Source organism: Cyrtonyx montezumae, unplaced genomic scaffold (genome assembly GCF_038088225.1).
Source record: "Cyrtonyx montezumae isolate F1298 unplaced genomic scaffold, pur_monq_1.0 scaffold_17, whole genome shotgun sequence".
Lineage (NCBI taxonomy): Eukaryota > Metazoa > Chordata > Aves > Galliformes > Odontophoridae > Cyrtonyx > Cyrtonyx montezumae.
Window position 1 is genome coordinate 3,238,208 of NW_027071903.1, and position 16,391 is coordinate 3,254,598.

Consider the following 16,391-nt stretch of genomic DNA (forward strand, 5'->3'; position numbering starts at 1 on the left):
TACCAAGAAACAGAAAGACAAGAAGGACAAGAAAATGAGCACCATGTACAAAGGCTCCTGTTCTACAGATGCTGCTCTGTAAAACAAATTCCAGAAAAATATAAGCACAGGCATATGGTTCAATCCCATCCTTTGCTAAAAAGGGTCTATTACAAGAAGTAATCGTTATTGAACCTTTTTGGTCAGATGTAATTTCTTACATGTTACAACAAGTTTCATGTGCATTGTGAATTTCAGCCAAGGTTGATGAAGTTCAATAACTTGGCTAACCAACCATGTGTACTACTCATTACAGAAGTAATAAATAGATTCATCAAAATGGGCATGAAAAGCAATATGAACATCTGACACCGTTTCAGCTTACTCAATAAGAAAAACAAATTACATGAGTCTGAGAGGATCTTTTAATATTTACAGTAGGTAGCAAGCAGACAGTAGGAGCCCTATGTGAAACAGAGCAATACCAGCATTCCACAGTATTAAGCCAGAGTAAAACTGGACCGGTGGTACTCATGAAAAAAATCCATCACTGTGAGCTACCATGAACTGTAGAGCTCATACTGTAATTTAAAGCCACACACACAAAAAAACACCTCTCCTCTAGAAATTATTTAGAGCTTGAAAGAACAGCTTTTCATAGTTTAATTGTTCAAAACACATCAGGACTAACCTGACTGACAGAAACAAACATTCAGCAAAAGAATTACTTAGAAGCTCCATCCCAGAGATGCTTTCCCCTCCTTGAACTGTGCTTCCCCATACTAATTACCAGCTTAATGAATGCCAGTAATATATAAATTGAAAGAAAACATGTCCAGCCTGCGATATCTAGCCTCGACTAGATAATAACTGTATCCCCATTCCCCAAAGACTTTGGTACCACAAAATTCACGCCCACTAGTAAGTTTTGGATTTCTGTGAAGAAAACACTTTAAAAAACCAAAAAATTAGTAAGGTAGGCTTGGGTTTTTAAGATGTGTTAAAGAAAATTAGAACTTTTCTATAGAGGCTTATATTTCTTAGTACAAGTAGTTCTAAGGTTTCAGTCAATCCATGCTGAGTTTGGTCTACACACACAGATCACAGCAGCTTATGTATCACACAGTGATTTTGCCAGGACAAAGCACATATACACACCCCCCAGCTGCACCCAGGCCAACAAGGTTTTCCAGCTAATACTCTGTGCTGCACACGGTTATGAAGCACAACACATGCAGCCTAAGGTGCACCAAGGAAAAGCTATGATATGCATCAAAGAACAGTTCTCTTGTGCTTTCAGAACCTGAGTAAATACAAAACTATCCAGTCAAAGTAATTGCAGGAATAGCTAGGAGTTGGCCAAGAAAAATAATTCAAGGTTAAAAATATATACTGGTCCATCTGTCTCACAATAAGCTCTGAACATCCACTCTTGTTCTCCTGTGTGAGATACTACCAACATGAAAACAACAACCATGCAAAGGCTGTAATAATTCATCTAGCACAACTTACACTGGTTAATTGAGAACAAGAGATCTACCTCCTCAGCAAAACCTCAATTCTTTCCTTCTTTCTGCACATCACTCTACAACACATGCACACACAGGGAGTCTCCATAATAAAAAAAGAGGTTTTAATTTATTAACCTTCAAGAATTTATAAATTTGTATTTGATTCCAATTCCATTCATTAAACAGAAAGAAAAAATACATAGATATGAGGAAAAGACCATTCAAGAGGTATTGCCAAAAGTTTGGCCCCTCACATTGCACCCACTTTTTTTCCCCTATTCTTGTGAGGAAAAAAAAATGCAAATAGGGAATTGCTAGGAACCCTAGCTGTCTATTTTCCACTGTAATAAATACAAAAAAAGATTTACACTTAACTTTGCTCAAAGTTGTTTTTTTTTTTTTTAAACACATGAACAGAACTGAGAAAAATAGCATTACAGATCAAAGCCAGAAAGATGTATTTTATCTTAGAAATGGTTTTGTCCAATACAAAATATCCAACAAAAACAGGCTGTTTTTTCAAGATGATGAAATTCAGGCGCTACAGCATGGGGAAGAATTCAAAAACCATGCATGAATCCATAATGCGAAACTGAAACACAGCACTATTTTGAGCAATTCCTTTGTAGAAGTCCTAGCAGTATTATAATTTAAAAAAAACTTTTTAATAATATCTATTCCTTGTTTTCAGTTAAAGTCTGCACATTCAAAGAGAAGGATAATTTTTCACAAACAAGGTGTGTTACAGCTCAAAAATAGAGCTGAACTATTCCTTCCTGACAGATTCAAACATCAGTGGGATTAGACCACCAAACCACACACACTACAGTGAAAGACAAGGAACACACACTACACTCAGACTACTACTATTAAAATGAAAGTCCTCAGTGGTACACGTAAGGGTCTGCTCTATTCTTTTCATATGATCTCAGTTTTACTCAAATTAGACCATTCACTGCTCTGATTAGGATTCAGCAAATGTTGCCTTCTTTGAAGACACTGATAAAAGCCAGCCTCAGTGAAATGCTGCACTGTCCACTTGTAATCTTAGCAAGTTGTGCAACTAGAAAGATTCCTCACCTTCACAAAAATCATTTTACTGCAGGTTCAGAGCAATTTTTGTTTTCTTAAAAAGCAAAGATTTTCTCTAGCATCAACATTTCTCACTTCCCTCCATTCCCAATAAGGTATACTGGTAAAAGCTATCCAGCATGCACTATAGACATTCAGTGATCTTCATTAGAAGTGAAGTTTAACTTCACACTCTACGTGTAGTAGCTTAAAAACTCATTACTGAATAAAGTACTCTTCAATTGACATAAGAAATGCAACCTTTAAACTCAAACCACTCCTATAATGCCCTGCACGAGGAAGGTTTCTGAATTCTGATACTGTGAAAGGTACACGACAAACTGCACAGCCGCATAATCTGTATTTTTCACAAAGGCAGCAGCACAGGTGAACAAGATGTAATCACTTAGTATTATCATCACAGTGACATGTAAGTAAGTTATCAAGTTACCCACTGTCAAAATGTTATCTTCTACAGTTTCTGTGTTCACAGATGTTTGCGTAATTATACAAACTCACTGCAATTAGCTTTGACATTTGATACTGGGAATACAGCTCAATAAATACATTTACAATGCATTTCAGAAACTTCACAGACTCAATTCTGTTCTGGTATTTGAGCTTAAAACATTAATTTTAGGTGTAATTCTCATCACCTGATATCATATAGCTGATCCTCAAGAATTAGCTACATTTGTTTAAAAGGACAAAACATACACAGCTCAAAAGGGAGGATTAAAAAAACCAGCTGCTAACTATATTTTAACTTTCCACATAAAATGTAATACACCAACAGAATCAGAAGTAGGAAGAAAAAAGCTACAGGAGAGGAATAAAACAGTAACTTCTGTTTTTACTGTTTACAAATTGAGAGGCCAGTTATCCAGGAGAGCCCTAATCACAAAGCAGGTGTTTATAATGAGTACATTTCCCAACCATTGGTTTCAGTACAGTGAAAGTCATAAATAGTGAAGTTCTGCCCCCCAAAAATAAAAGAAATAAAGATAGCTTCTCACTGCAAAGTATTTGGAGACTGAAAACTCACTGGAGTAGTGATTCACTTTTTAAGAATTGATTAATAGCACTTCATATATGAACTTTTCTCCCAGCTAAGACTTCTTCATTTCATAACAATAAAAGAGAGGTAAAAGAGAACTCTATTTAAACCAAAACAGTAACTGACATTTTTCTGTTTTTCTTTTGTATTTTGAATTCCATAATCAAGAAAAACAAGGTAACAAATCACATCGTAACTGAAACTTCTGGACTTTGATCATTTTTTGAAACAGTCATGCTACATTTTCAGTTGAAGCTGAAAATTTTTACATTTTCTAGAGACTATCTGTGCACAATCTGGGCACCCACTCAGACAGGCAATTACGAAATGTATTGCGACCTTCACATAGCACAAAATGAAAAATACTACACCTGCAATTGATAGTGTTTGAGTTGCAGTTCAGCTGTGATAAATACAGTTTTGTGAAAAAAAAAATCTGGGAAATGGATTTCAGAAGTCCCTCACAGAAGCTGTTTGCCTGCACAGAGCATACACGTTTTGCCCTTCCATAACATACTGCAACATACTTACATTTTGCTACTTGTTCATATCCTAACTATCATAATAGGTTAAACACAGCTTCAGCTGGTATAGGAAACAATGTGTAGTTTCAAGGTCATGTCACTGTGTGAATCTTAAAACCAGACAGCAAAGGATACCATAAGACACAATAATAAGTTTGCTACACTGTTTCCCTGATATTAAAAACAACTGTTCTTTAAAAAAATGTAATAATATTGCTTACGCTCAGAGTTGAAAGTACCAAATACTGTACAAAATAAAACCTAGATAACATCTGACATACTTCTTAATTATCATCAATAGAATTAACAAAATAAAAAAAATTAATACATTTACAACAAAATTTCAGGAGCATTTACCAAGAACAGGAAAAAGCACCAGGTCTCTTTTGTTCAACATTTCCAAAGAGCAACAGAGCCCTCTAGTGCAAAACTCAGAAAGTACAATCTTATTTTACAAGAAGCACGGCAGAGAGCTACTGTCTCTTTAACCTGTCCACATTGGAAACTTACTTTGTTTTACTACACCAAATTCACTTCGGGTAAGGTTATCTCCATTTCCACTGTGATACTGATGCTAAATTAGATTTAGCTTAATAGAAGAGGTGGAGAGCAGGCATCTGAAGAACACTTGTACTGCACTGTCAGATGACTTCCAAAATAAAAAGGGGATATTTTTCACTAATAACTCTTGAACTCCTATGAGCTCCTTGTACTGCAAGAACAAAGTAACTCCTTACCCTTCAAGTTCCTAATGAAAACTAATAGAACATATATCATTCTATTGTTTTTTTATTTAGCACAGATTTCTCCTCCTAACACTTTCTGCAGCAATTTTAAAGACAAGGATAAGCAAGAAGGCATGCAATCTAAAAAATTCTCATAGTCCATATGCCTACTGAGTAATAAATAGGAATAAACAGAACTGGCTGCACACCAGAAGCTGAATGTTAAGATGAACCAGAGTGGGAAGAACATACAAGATCAAGAATTTCAGAAAGCAACCACAATGTTTCTACATACAGTCCTCTTGAATAGTGTACCTGAACTCATCACAATTTGTTATTTGAATAAACCAACAATTTCATGAAAACCTGCATTTTCTGACCTAACCTTAAGAACCACAGAGCAGAGGTACTCTCTCAAGTGTTGAAGACACACTAGGAAACATAAATGGCAAAGAAGTAACATTCGAGAAGTCAGAATGCACAATGCCACTCAAACACTTATTCTGCCAATATCATTTCAAGTACATTTCTACCTTTTCTACCCACTTACATATTAATCTTTGTTCTAAAATTAAAAATATCTTATCAATTACAGAATTACAGCTACCATAATGTTGCTATAAATATACCAATGAAACTAATTTTGACAATTGAGAAGGATGAGCGATTGTTTTATTGTTTTTAATATTAGAAGGAACAAACACAGGTACACCATTATCTTCCAACCACTTCCTGCTTACAGAGAGCAGTATTTCCTTGGTAATATTCATGCTCGTCTCTTCAAATAAAAAATAAAAAATCATGTTAACATTCTAAAAACACTTGGAGATGGAATACTACTCCCAAAGAGTACAAAAGGAATATCAATAAAAGACAGTAGGAGCACTGGAGTCCAAAGCCAATAAGGAGTATGCTCCAGAATCACTTTGGTTAAGTTCAAGGTATCAATCTCTATTTCCACATGGATTCCCAAAGAAAACAGACATACTGAAGCCCACATAGACCTCCTCATTGAAATTCATTATTCAACACAGACATGTTCAAAGCAGCTTGCAGAGTCGCACAGACAAACATAAACCCCAGAACTGCTTTCTTCTTAAGCTTTACTCCAATAGCAACCAGTAAACCAACAAAAAGCCTAAAACTACAGCAATATTAACTGCAACACAGTATGCAAGAGCTGAGTTATAGAGCCCATTACACCATCTTAATATTTACTACATCAGTTCACAGTTTGGTACTCTCTACATACCATCTTCACATAGAAGTACATGCCTAAGGCCTATTTCATTAATGCTTCAGCTGCCTTTAGTATGTGTTTGACAAGGGGGGAAAAAAAAAAGAGTGCATGTAATTTATAGTAAGCTTGTATCAGTAGACAGTATGTGCACATAAACGTGCACAAACACAAGGCTGAACTATATATAAAACTTCCACATAAATGTGCTTACATGCATTAACTTTAGATAGAAAAAAAGAACAGGTCAAAAAAAAAAAACATGTATACTACCCAGGCAGCTGATGAATTTACAAGAAACGTACCAATAAACAAGAATTAGTTTATTTCAGATGCTATTCACATTTTACAACGTGTTCTTATCAGGCAAAACAAGACTTGATGCAAGGATACACTTGCTTACTTATGATAACTCCAGATTATGAATTAAGGGAGAAATGGGAAAAAAAGCCTTGACCAAAGCATCACACACACTGGATTAATCTTTCAACTTCATGCAGCAAGTCTGAGCAGCAGCTCTTCTCCTGATGAAGCTCTCATAATTCTTAAGTGTTCCGAGTCTGCACAGATGCATACAAAGTAAATTCTACTGCTGGATGCAATTTCAAGACATTCTGTACTAAAAATGTGGAATGTAAATCTTATTGAAAAAACACAAACTTTTCATGAAGGTACAATCGCTGCACTAACTGCAACGCTAATCTGTAGTAACATGACAAGCAAGGACTACAGGGCACACACAAACTGTTAGCTAAAATAAAGCTCTAAACATTTCAACTGATTCTCACCAGATAACACTGCTTTTCCAATTTCTCAGATGTATTTCAGTCAAGATACTACTCTAAGAAAACAGTTTGCATAAGGGTTTTCAATATTCACATGGTCCCACCACAAAGAAAATGGAAAATTCCCTACTACAAGTGGGGAAAAATCATCATCTAGGATTTAGGTGGACTCTAAGTTTACCAAAAGCATTCAAACCTGACACCAAACCACACTGGTGGTTCTGGTATTTCTGGCTCCTCATTTGCTGAGAACTTCAAACAGCCTAGCAAATAAAGATGGAGAAGGAACCCTCTCTTCTCAGAAGAGCGAGCCCCAGGTGCCAAAACTTTAGTATAGAAATGAAACAAAAGCAGGTAAATAGAAATCTCTCAAATCCTCACCAACTTCAGAAATAATACTATGTAGCAGATACTTAAATCCTTTTAGGTGTGCATCTCATCTATGAACTAGCTAGAAAATACTAAGAAAGTACTAAGAAAGCAACAATTACTTTTCACCCAAAAGGACTGACTACTACAGAATTCTAACACAAGCTCATCATCAAGATGAAAGAGATGAAAATTACACAGCCTCCACAGAAAATCTTTACCCAGGTTTACTTGTTGCCACCAGAAAGTTTTTCTCAATACTTTATGTGAACTCCTTTGCAGCATTACAAACCTTATTCCTCATCCAAGCCACCAAGATCATATAAAAGGAACTATTCATTTCCCCTTAAGTCACCTTTGATATATTCGTATGACATCAAATATTTCCATCAGTATTTACTAGCCAAACAAACCATCAGTTGCTTCAAAACTTTGTCATCCACATGGCTCTCCTCTAAGTTCCAGATTATCAGCACTTTTATAACAAAAAGTACACGAGCCTGAACAAAGAGTACTGTCTAGAATGTTTAAATGAATATGATGTGAAACAAGTTCAAATACCACAAGTATACAGATATTTAGATGAGAGCTGATCACATCAAGTTAGCCTGTAAGATAAAGATGGTCACATTTTACTCTGTATGTAATGGTAACCTACCTATTCCTGAATTTGCTCCTGTGATTATAACCACTTTTCCACTCAAGTCACGACCCTGAAGTATTTCCATTGCAGTACTGTTTCCATCATATTTTTGTCTAGTAGGTGGCTTTACTGGATTATCTTCAACTGTAAAGGCCAATCTTGGATCCAGATAGGTAGTTCTCTTGTTTATGTGGCTGTAAAAGAACAGAAAAATTACACCACTTTGACCATTCCATACCCTGCATATTATTTTAAATGTATTTCAACCACTGTACAGCTCCAGATTGTTATTTAAAAGCCCCCAAATCGATTTTTTCCCCACTTTTGTTAAAATTATCCTATTTTACTAGCTATTTTTCTGACAGTGGCAGTGTCTGTGAGAAATTGTATACAGATCCATTACAATTTGATTCTGGACTTGACAATCATATATAAACAGATTTTTGTCACAGGAAAAGAAAATCACATTATACTAGGGAAGACCACATTCTACACAGTACTCTTCTAAAGGGGCCTGTACCACTCCCTTGAAGCAACAGACCAACAAGAAAAATAGCTCAGTACTTTTTTTTCCCTTCAAACAACTGAAGACAAATAGCTTCATATCAGCTATGCTAATGGCATTATTTGGGTTCACCTTTCTGTAACCCAGGTTAGCTTTCTTCAGACAGTTATTAGAAAGAGCAGTAACTTTCAGTCTTGACCCCTTAGTAACAGGACAAAAAGGCTACACAATTTTGGCCTGTAAACATTCTTAATTCTGCCACATCAGTTTAAGACAACTATTCCTTTTGATCCTGTCCCCAAAAGTACACAGGAGTAACTGTTCCCAGAAATCCTTTTCTGCTTCTCTGAGTTTCTCTCTCTCTTAGCTCTCTAAAGTTCTACACCGCCTTAACTCTCATTTTCTTTTCTTTCAGTGCTTCAGAGTCAGAGGTGAAGCAATTCTGATTCTGTCTTTTATCTTTAAAGCAGCTTTTCAACATCACCAAGTCATGAAGTTCTGGTTATGATTTTAAAGTCACATGTTGTTGGTCCTTGGAAGCAGTGATGCTTCTGATAAGTTCTTTGCCATTCTAGGCAATTAGGAATATCAATCATCACACAAAGGAAAAAGTTGACTCACCCAACTGGCAGCAGGGTCTCTGGCTACAGAATACTTCTCAAGAAGCAGCCTTCATCCAAGAGACATTCCCCTCTTGGAGGCTAACCCTTAAACAAACCCAGGATGCATCCCTTCCAGTCACATGGGAAGGCCAAGTGAATTGCTTGCACCTGTGCCTCCTGAGCCAGCAACAGGTGCTCAATCATTTGTTCAGGCCACAACAAAACAGTTCCCTTACAGGTGGAGAATTCATTAGGGAAGTTAAATAAACTGAATGTACCTATTTTATTATGTGCCTACATTGCCTGAAGATTCACTGACAATTTGAATTGCAAGCTACTTCAATCTGCACCCCAACAAGCATTTCTATGGCTCGTGGAAGAATTCAGTAAATCACAGGTGGGAATTTAGAAGTTGCTAAATCCATAGTAATTACATACTGATTAAGTTTTACCTACAAATATCTTAGGTCTTTCAAGCTGATAGGGCCACTGTATCATAACTGAAAAATACTACCCAGCTTAAAACAGTTGTTCTACTCCTCCATATTCTACATTTTTACATACTTACTCTACAAAATAGACCTGTCCATTTTCATCAGTCTCCTGCTCCCATCCATATGGCAGACCTAGGAAAAACAGAGAACATTACCTCCTTACAGGCACCTGAATACAATCAGAGTTAAAGTTTATGATTTCTCAAACAGATGTTGGCAAAAGTTTGCATTATTTCTGTAGGCAATGCAGCCACCTGCTGCATCTGAATACTGGAAAACTGAAAGAGAATTGCTTCCTTAATCACACACAACTTTTCTCTAAAGTACAACCTACAAGAAAGATGGTACAACTGTAATGACCAGCACAATAATTCTTTACATTTATGATAATGATTTATGATGTGATTATATCACATTATAGCACAAGCCAGCAAAACTTCAACATGTAATGAAAAGAAGAAAAAACTGAGACTAATAAGACTACTCTCTGTGCCAGAGATATGTTCTTTGTAACTACCTATTGAAGATTAATCTAACCATAAGCAGTATCTAACACAATCTAAACAATAAACAAAGACACTGTTCTTTGTTACACTAGAAACCAATCTGAGAATCCCAGCCTGTAACAAGCCACTACTATGAATGCCTCTATCCTGGAGTCAGGCTTTCTGGAACAATATAAGAAAGCCATACATCTGCAAAGCAAACACTACATAAACACAATCACATCAGTAAAACCCCAGTGAAATCACTCATATTTTCCAACCTCAGCTTGTCTAGGATCAACACAGCTCCTTTATAAACTTCAATTGATTTCTGTAACATCATTTCACTTCATTACAAAAGCTTAACACAAACCTCCTGCAACACGTTTCCTCTTCCCGGACTTAGGATGTTCCCACTGTGTTTTTTCTTCCAGGTGACTGTAGGGAAAAAAAAAACAAAAAAAAGTTTAAGTTTACAAATATTGTCTAAGAATACTTCTTCCAGTAAAATCCAGCCTAAGGATTTAATCATTCTTAAAGAGTATCCCCATTGAGAGCTGCCCGAGTCCAAAGTAAAGATTAACAGAGTTACTGATAGACAAATCATTGCTAGATCAAGTGCAAGCAGCAACATACACAGAACACATGCAACTTTTCCTTCTTACAACAACCACACAGTTCACAACATTTTCTACTACAGGAACCACAGCTGGTGGTCTGAGATTCACTGAGTGCCTGCTCGACCCACAGCAGCATTCATACTTCAGGATGTTCTTATAGTACAGATAAATAAGATCCTGAGATCTTGCTGTCAGATGTGAAATACATCACAGCTTAACAAATGCATGCCCACCGAGCTCTGATAACCTGCTATGCACAGAGCTGACTCATCACAAGGAGCTTTAAGGGCCTTAAACCAAAGCATCCCTATTCCAGTTTAAAGTTTATGCTGTCGATGAGGCATGAAAACAGATTTCCAGAGTTTGCAGAACTAACGCAGACACAGAGCTCGCACTGAAAGCAGCAATGCAGCAACACCTCATCATCTCACACTGGGAAGCGTTTTCAGCTATTAAGGGCACATCCCACCACTGATTTAAAGGGCATTATTTCAGTTTCACAACAGCTGACCAACTAGATTCGGCTGAATTAACTGTGCAACAACCACACCTCCCAAGAAGCAATGTTTTGTTACTGTGCAGGCCAGCTACTTTCAGCAAGAGATTTTGTTTTGAAAGAGTTTCTGAAGTCAAAATAAACATACAGGGGCTGGACTCAAATAGCTACAGATCCGCAGTGTTTATAAACAAAGCCGCAAGATACTTTGTCAACCACTTGAGAAGTGAGTTACAGAACCCTTAGGTTGCAAAAGACCGCTAAGATCTGCTCTGAATCCAACCCACGTCCCACCACAGCTGCTGAACTCGGGATAAATTGAGCTCAGCACAGCCGAAGCTCTGAGCCGTAAGAGCAGCACGGCTACACAGACCACCAAGGAGAACAGCCACCCATCCCATTAAGTTAGCCAACCCCCTTTCCGTCAGTGACACAGCAGATGATGCCAAACGCAACCCTCCCCACCCCCGCCCGCTTTACTTGGCGTAGTAAACCCAGCCGTCCTTAGTGGTGCGCTCCTCCCAGCCCGGCGGCAGCTCCTCCTCGCTATCCGTGTCCTCCAGCCCCGCGTACTTCAGCGCCGCCATTGGGACGGCGGCCGCCCGCCGGACCGCGGCCGCTCCCGCCCCGCCTTTTCCGCCCGGCTCAGCCAATGGCGTGTGGGCGGCCCCGGAGCGCCGTGGGAAACGTAGTCCCGGGGTGGCGGTGCTGCGCGCCTGGGCACCCTCAGTGCCCTCAGTGCCCTCAGTGCCCTCAGTGACCGCGGGCGCGAGTGCGGTTCCAGCTCTCATCGCACTGTGAGTTCCTCAGAGAAATTACACCCAATCCAGGTGCAGTTCCCATGCAGTCATAACCGAGGGTATTAAAATAGGCTGTAACCATACTTATCCAGCGCTGTGCTGTGTGGGATTGTTGAAATCATGTGTCTGACAGACATCCCAACTGACTGTATTGCAAAAAGTATGCATTATGTCCTAAATGTAAACAGTGTCACTGCAGTGCTTCAGTGCTAAGGTGATATAATGTACTCTTAACAGAAAGAAAAATAGAAGTGAATGTGTTTTCTATATGCGTGTAATTCATTAAGGTGTACCAATGCCTCTCCTCTAACGAGGAGATCGACAAAGTCTTTGTTTAACAAAGCAACCTGGATATTTACAGACTGTCTTGAAGTCTGCACTACGTGAGTAATATGATAACACAGCAGCCATATAGGCTTACATTGTTTGTTGTTTTCACAAAAGCATCTGAGAAACCCCACAAGTTTCTCTTTGAAGATTCAGAGTTGACAGACACACCGTAGTTGTAATACTTTTCACGGGTTGTTCTCTTCCCCTAGTTTTAACCAACTCCTACTTCTCAGGAAGTTTTCACTGGGAAAAATGTGACTTTTTAATATAATTTGGTGACTCGTTATTTACTTAATTGTTTCAAAAAATGCTGAAATGCAACCATATCTTTCAATTTCAAATTCTGGCAAGGGCAAATAATCCATGTTATTCAAAATCCTTTGTTACTTGCTTTAAGAGTGATATTACAGCAAACAGTGCCTCAACAATGTCATTCAGATCCATCAACTGCAGCAATGCTGGGTATTAATTCTTCTGATAGATCTAAGCCTCACAGACCAAGATTAATTACACAGCCTGACAGAATGTAGATAAACTGAAACATGAAGGCATTTAGAAATGGCTGTTGATTTCATAATAGCATAAATGTCAATTATAATCTTAATCTCATTAGATGTTAGCTGCATTTTAAACCATCAAATGTATTTATTTTGTTCCTCCATGAGAAACTTTGACATAAATTTGGTCATATAATTACACTAGCAAGGCTAAGACAGCAAAAACTTAACGTTTCTTTAAAGTTAGTTGCAGACATATGCTTTGCTGAATAGTGGCCATTGTCAAAGACCTGAGTACCAACAAATCTGACAAGGATTAGGGCACTGAGAGTTGTCTGGACAAGAGAAAAATAATCATGATATTGCAGAAGTGTCCAGATAACTGGAAAAAAAAATATCTTCAATTGAGAATGTAACTGTTTTTTAGAAACTGTGATTTAGGAACATCATGGATTTCTGAACAGCTCTCAGCTCATAGTTTTTTAGCAGCTGCTAAAACATGTTTGCGTAGACTGCAGCTGTTTCTTTTCAGGCAAAAATTCTGCCTCCATGACTCATGCCTTTCTAACCTCAGCATTAGACTAAAACTGATCCATTAGGACATGATAAATAATATTTGTGTTGCTGCACGGTATGAACGCACCATATCATTTTAGTGAACAAATTAGTATTTATTGTTTTGGTGGAGGTAAACTCAGCTCTACATAAAATGTTTAGAAGGCCACTTGTTACTTTCCTTCAGGTTTTGAGAACTGTTTAACCTTTCAAAATCCTTAAGTTTTTACTGAAGTTAATTCTTAGAAGTTTCACTCCTTTCTTACATATAAAAACATTATTTTCAGTATAATTTCATAGTTAATAGGATTCAAATATGCCTTCTTTTTGACAGTCTTCTAATTTCTTCTGAAAACAACCTATGCATATGGAATCTGTCAACAAAACCAGTGTAGAAATTGCAGAGTTGGAATCCTTGTCAGAAGTGTTTCTGAATCTATAAAATTCTTACATCATAGTGCAACAAACATTTTCATTCACTCTTGGTTTTACAACCTCTCTCCTTGAGGTTAGGGGTACTGCTCACACATCTGAAATTAAACATGGACATTCTTGCAACATCAGACCTGGAGGGTATAGGAGAACATCTGGTTCAGTTTTCATTAGTCCAGCTCCTACCTGAAGCAATAACAAGAAAGCTGGAGTATGCATGTGCAACATTACTGGAAATGGGAGAAGGGGAATTACCAGTGTATTTTTAAATGAAGATGAGTGTTACATTAACAGACATGAAAAGATGGAGTTTTCACTGTGAGAGATTTAAAAACTTTCAAATGATTTGTATGTAATTATTTAGAAGAAATCAAATAGACGGAGCACAACGATAAGAAGATAGAAAAATAATTATAACTGTTTTTAAATATTAATCTCCACTACACTTCCTGAAAGAAACATGATTTAATCTGATCAAGTCATGATTAATCTGATCATTAATGAGCTTCCTCACACTCATAACAGTGGATATGGTCTGTGGACAGTGCTCAGACACAGTTGTTCAGATTAAACTAGCATTTTATGGTTTACTTTGAAAAACTCTTCAATTCTAGGACTTGTTCTTTCTAAAAGTTCCTTCAACACAGCAGCTCAAAATAACTAAGTAACCACATGCTCTTTCCCTTGTTCGAGCAGATTAATGACCAGGCTTGACTTATTTATGAAAGCAAGACATTATAAGTACTTAGCACTGAAAATATGTCATCAGTTTACAGCAGCATAGAGAGAACGTCATTACTTAAATACATGAAGATCAAATGGGAAAGATGTTCTGCTAAAGAAAACATTCTATTCCTTGTATGACACTTGTGAAAAAAACAGAATTGCTACAAAGAAAAGCAATTTCTGATAAATTTTACAAAATTATTACAGTGGACATAGTTCTTTTTTTCTGAAGCTGACTGCTGCATTATGTCAAGGAGAAGCAGTACTATGATGTCAGAAATGTCAGTGCAATATGGATCACAGTTAATTTACTCTGAGAAATCTTGAGCTGATTCTGATCTTGCTTAAACTATTGATAATAGACACAGTGACATTTTACTTGTGAGAGATTTGTATGCAGCTTGTATTTTAAAGGAACTTTAGTGTGTAATACATTTGCATGAAGAAATATCACAAGTCTTTCTCCATATTCCTCTCAGTTACCTTTGCATGACTGTGCACTGTTTATCTGTTTAAAAGACCTGCTTTTGTTTCCTTCTCTCTCTGAATCTCTAACGGTCGTGCCAGCATAACACATCTCATCTGGTTTGTAGTAATAACGTTATTTCCTTAGTGGGACTATGGGAACTCTTCCTCAGAGCATGCTACAGACAATCAAACAAAAGCATTTTAGGCTAATAGAACTTGTTTCTACAGGCACTTCATCAACCTTTCCAGGTTATCCATACGTTTGGTATGAGTTATATTGTGCCTCATAGAAAAACATCCACAAAGGCCTGAGAAATGGGCCAGATATCTAAATTCAGCTGACTTTCAGTTGCATGGCACATAACCTCCAAAAAAAGGTAACATGCAAATCCTCATGTAAGGCCACCAAAACAACAGAATTGTGGCAAAGCAATTCTTAGGACTTGTGTGGACTCTGATGGGCTAGCCTGTAGGGACAAACACAATAGAAATGATCTCCTATACAAGGCTTACTGAAGTTAAGAAGGAATAAATAGGAATACAGCAGCACAGACTCATGACAAACATCTTTTTTTTTTTTTTTTGGTAAAACAACTGTGTGTCAGTCATTAGCTATGTTTCTTTGTTTGACATTAAATGATCTACAGTCTCACATAGCTGAAAATGTGTCCCATACAGTCAGCCTTGTCATACAAATAAAATAAATTAAATAGCATGAGGTCTAATGCAAGTCCCTGAGGCATTTCACTGGGTACTTCTCCTCGGTGGACTATTATCATCTTTTTATGATCCTTGAGCCAATTTTCATTCTGCCTGAAAATCAATTTGAATTCAGGAAAAGGTTAGCAGTAGGTTTATTTGCATTCCTGACATCTACTGATTATGTAATTAAGTAACTAAAAAAACAGACACAGTCACTTAATCTACTAATTTAGCATTATGATGACCTAATGAGAACAAAAGCATTCAGAGAAGTGCAAATTAATGGATACATTGAATTTAATATCAAATGTTACATAATGACCTGGAAAACAGTGCATTTCACTGAATGGTGTGTCTGTATCAGAGGAAAATTTTCAAATGGCTGAATTCTCACATTGGCACCAAGTGGGTGGATTTTCAAAAGGGCTTAGTTATTGAATGATGAATACTGTTGAAACTTGGGTCTTGAGTCTGAATGTACTCTTAAAAACCTAATCATGACTTCCCTTGAAAGTCTGGGCTTCTATTGTACAAGATGTTTGAAATAAGGTATTTGCCTTTCCTTTCTGAATGAGAATGTATGTTCTGTGGTTTTGAAGACAGACCAACAGGAAGGTTGCTTCCAGAAATATTCTTGTGCTTGTGAAGCCTTTAAAAATGAAAAATAGATCTTTAAAGAGTAATGGTTAACAGTGTACCCTCATTACTCATGTTTAAATTGCTTTTCTTGGCATGAAACTTTTCTGTGCTGGAATTTCTATTCTGTAGTTGGAGAGAA

The 16,391-nt window shown here is 37.2% G+C and overlaps 1 protein-coding gene across 1 annotated transcript in view; it reads right to left on the reverse strand.

The window, feature by feature from the left end:
* The window catches only part of WWOX (WW domain containing oxidoreductase), a 465,049-nt gene extending 453,335 nt beyond the window's left edge, over positions 1 to 11,714 (reverse strand). The window contains exons 1-4 of the mRNA XM_065733128.1: positions 11,584 to 11,714; positions 10,361 to 10,425; positions 9,577 to 9,634; positions 7,917 to 8,095 (exon numbers count right to left, since the gene is read on the reverse strand). Coding sequence (XP_065589200.1) covers positions 7,917 to 8,095; positions 9,577 to 9,634; positions 10,361 to 10,425; positions 11,584 to 11,690 — 409 coding nt within the window. The 5' untranslated portion in view covers positions 11,691 to 11,714. The remainder of the gene's footprint in view (positions 1 to 7,916; positions 8,096 to 9,576; positions 9,635 to 10,360; positions 10,426 to 11,583) is intronic.
* Between the last annotated feature and the right edge of the window lie 4,677 nt (positions 11,715 to 16,391).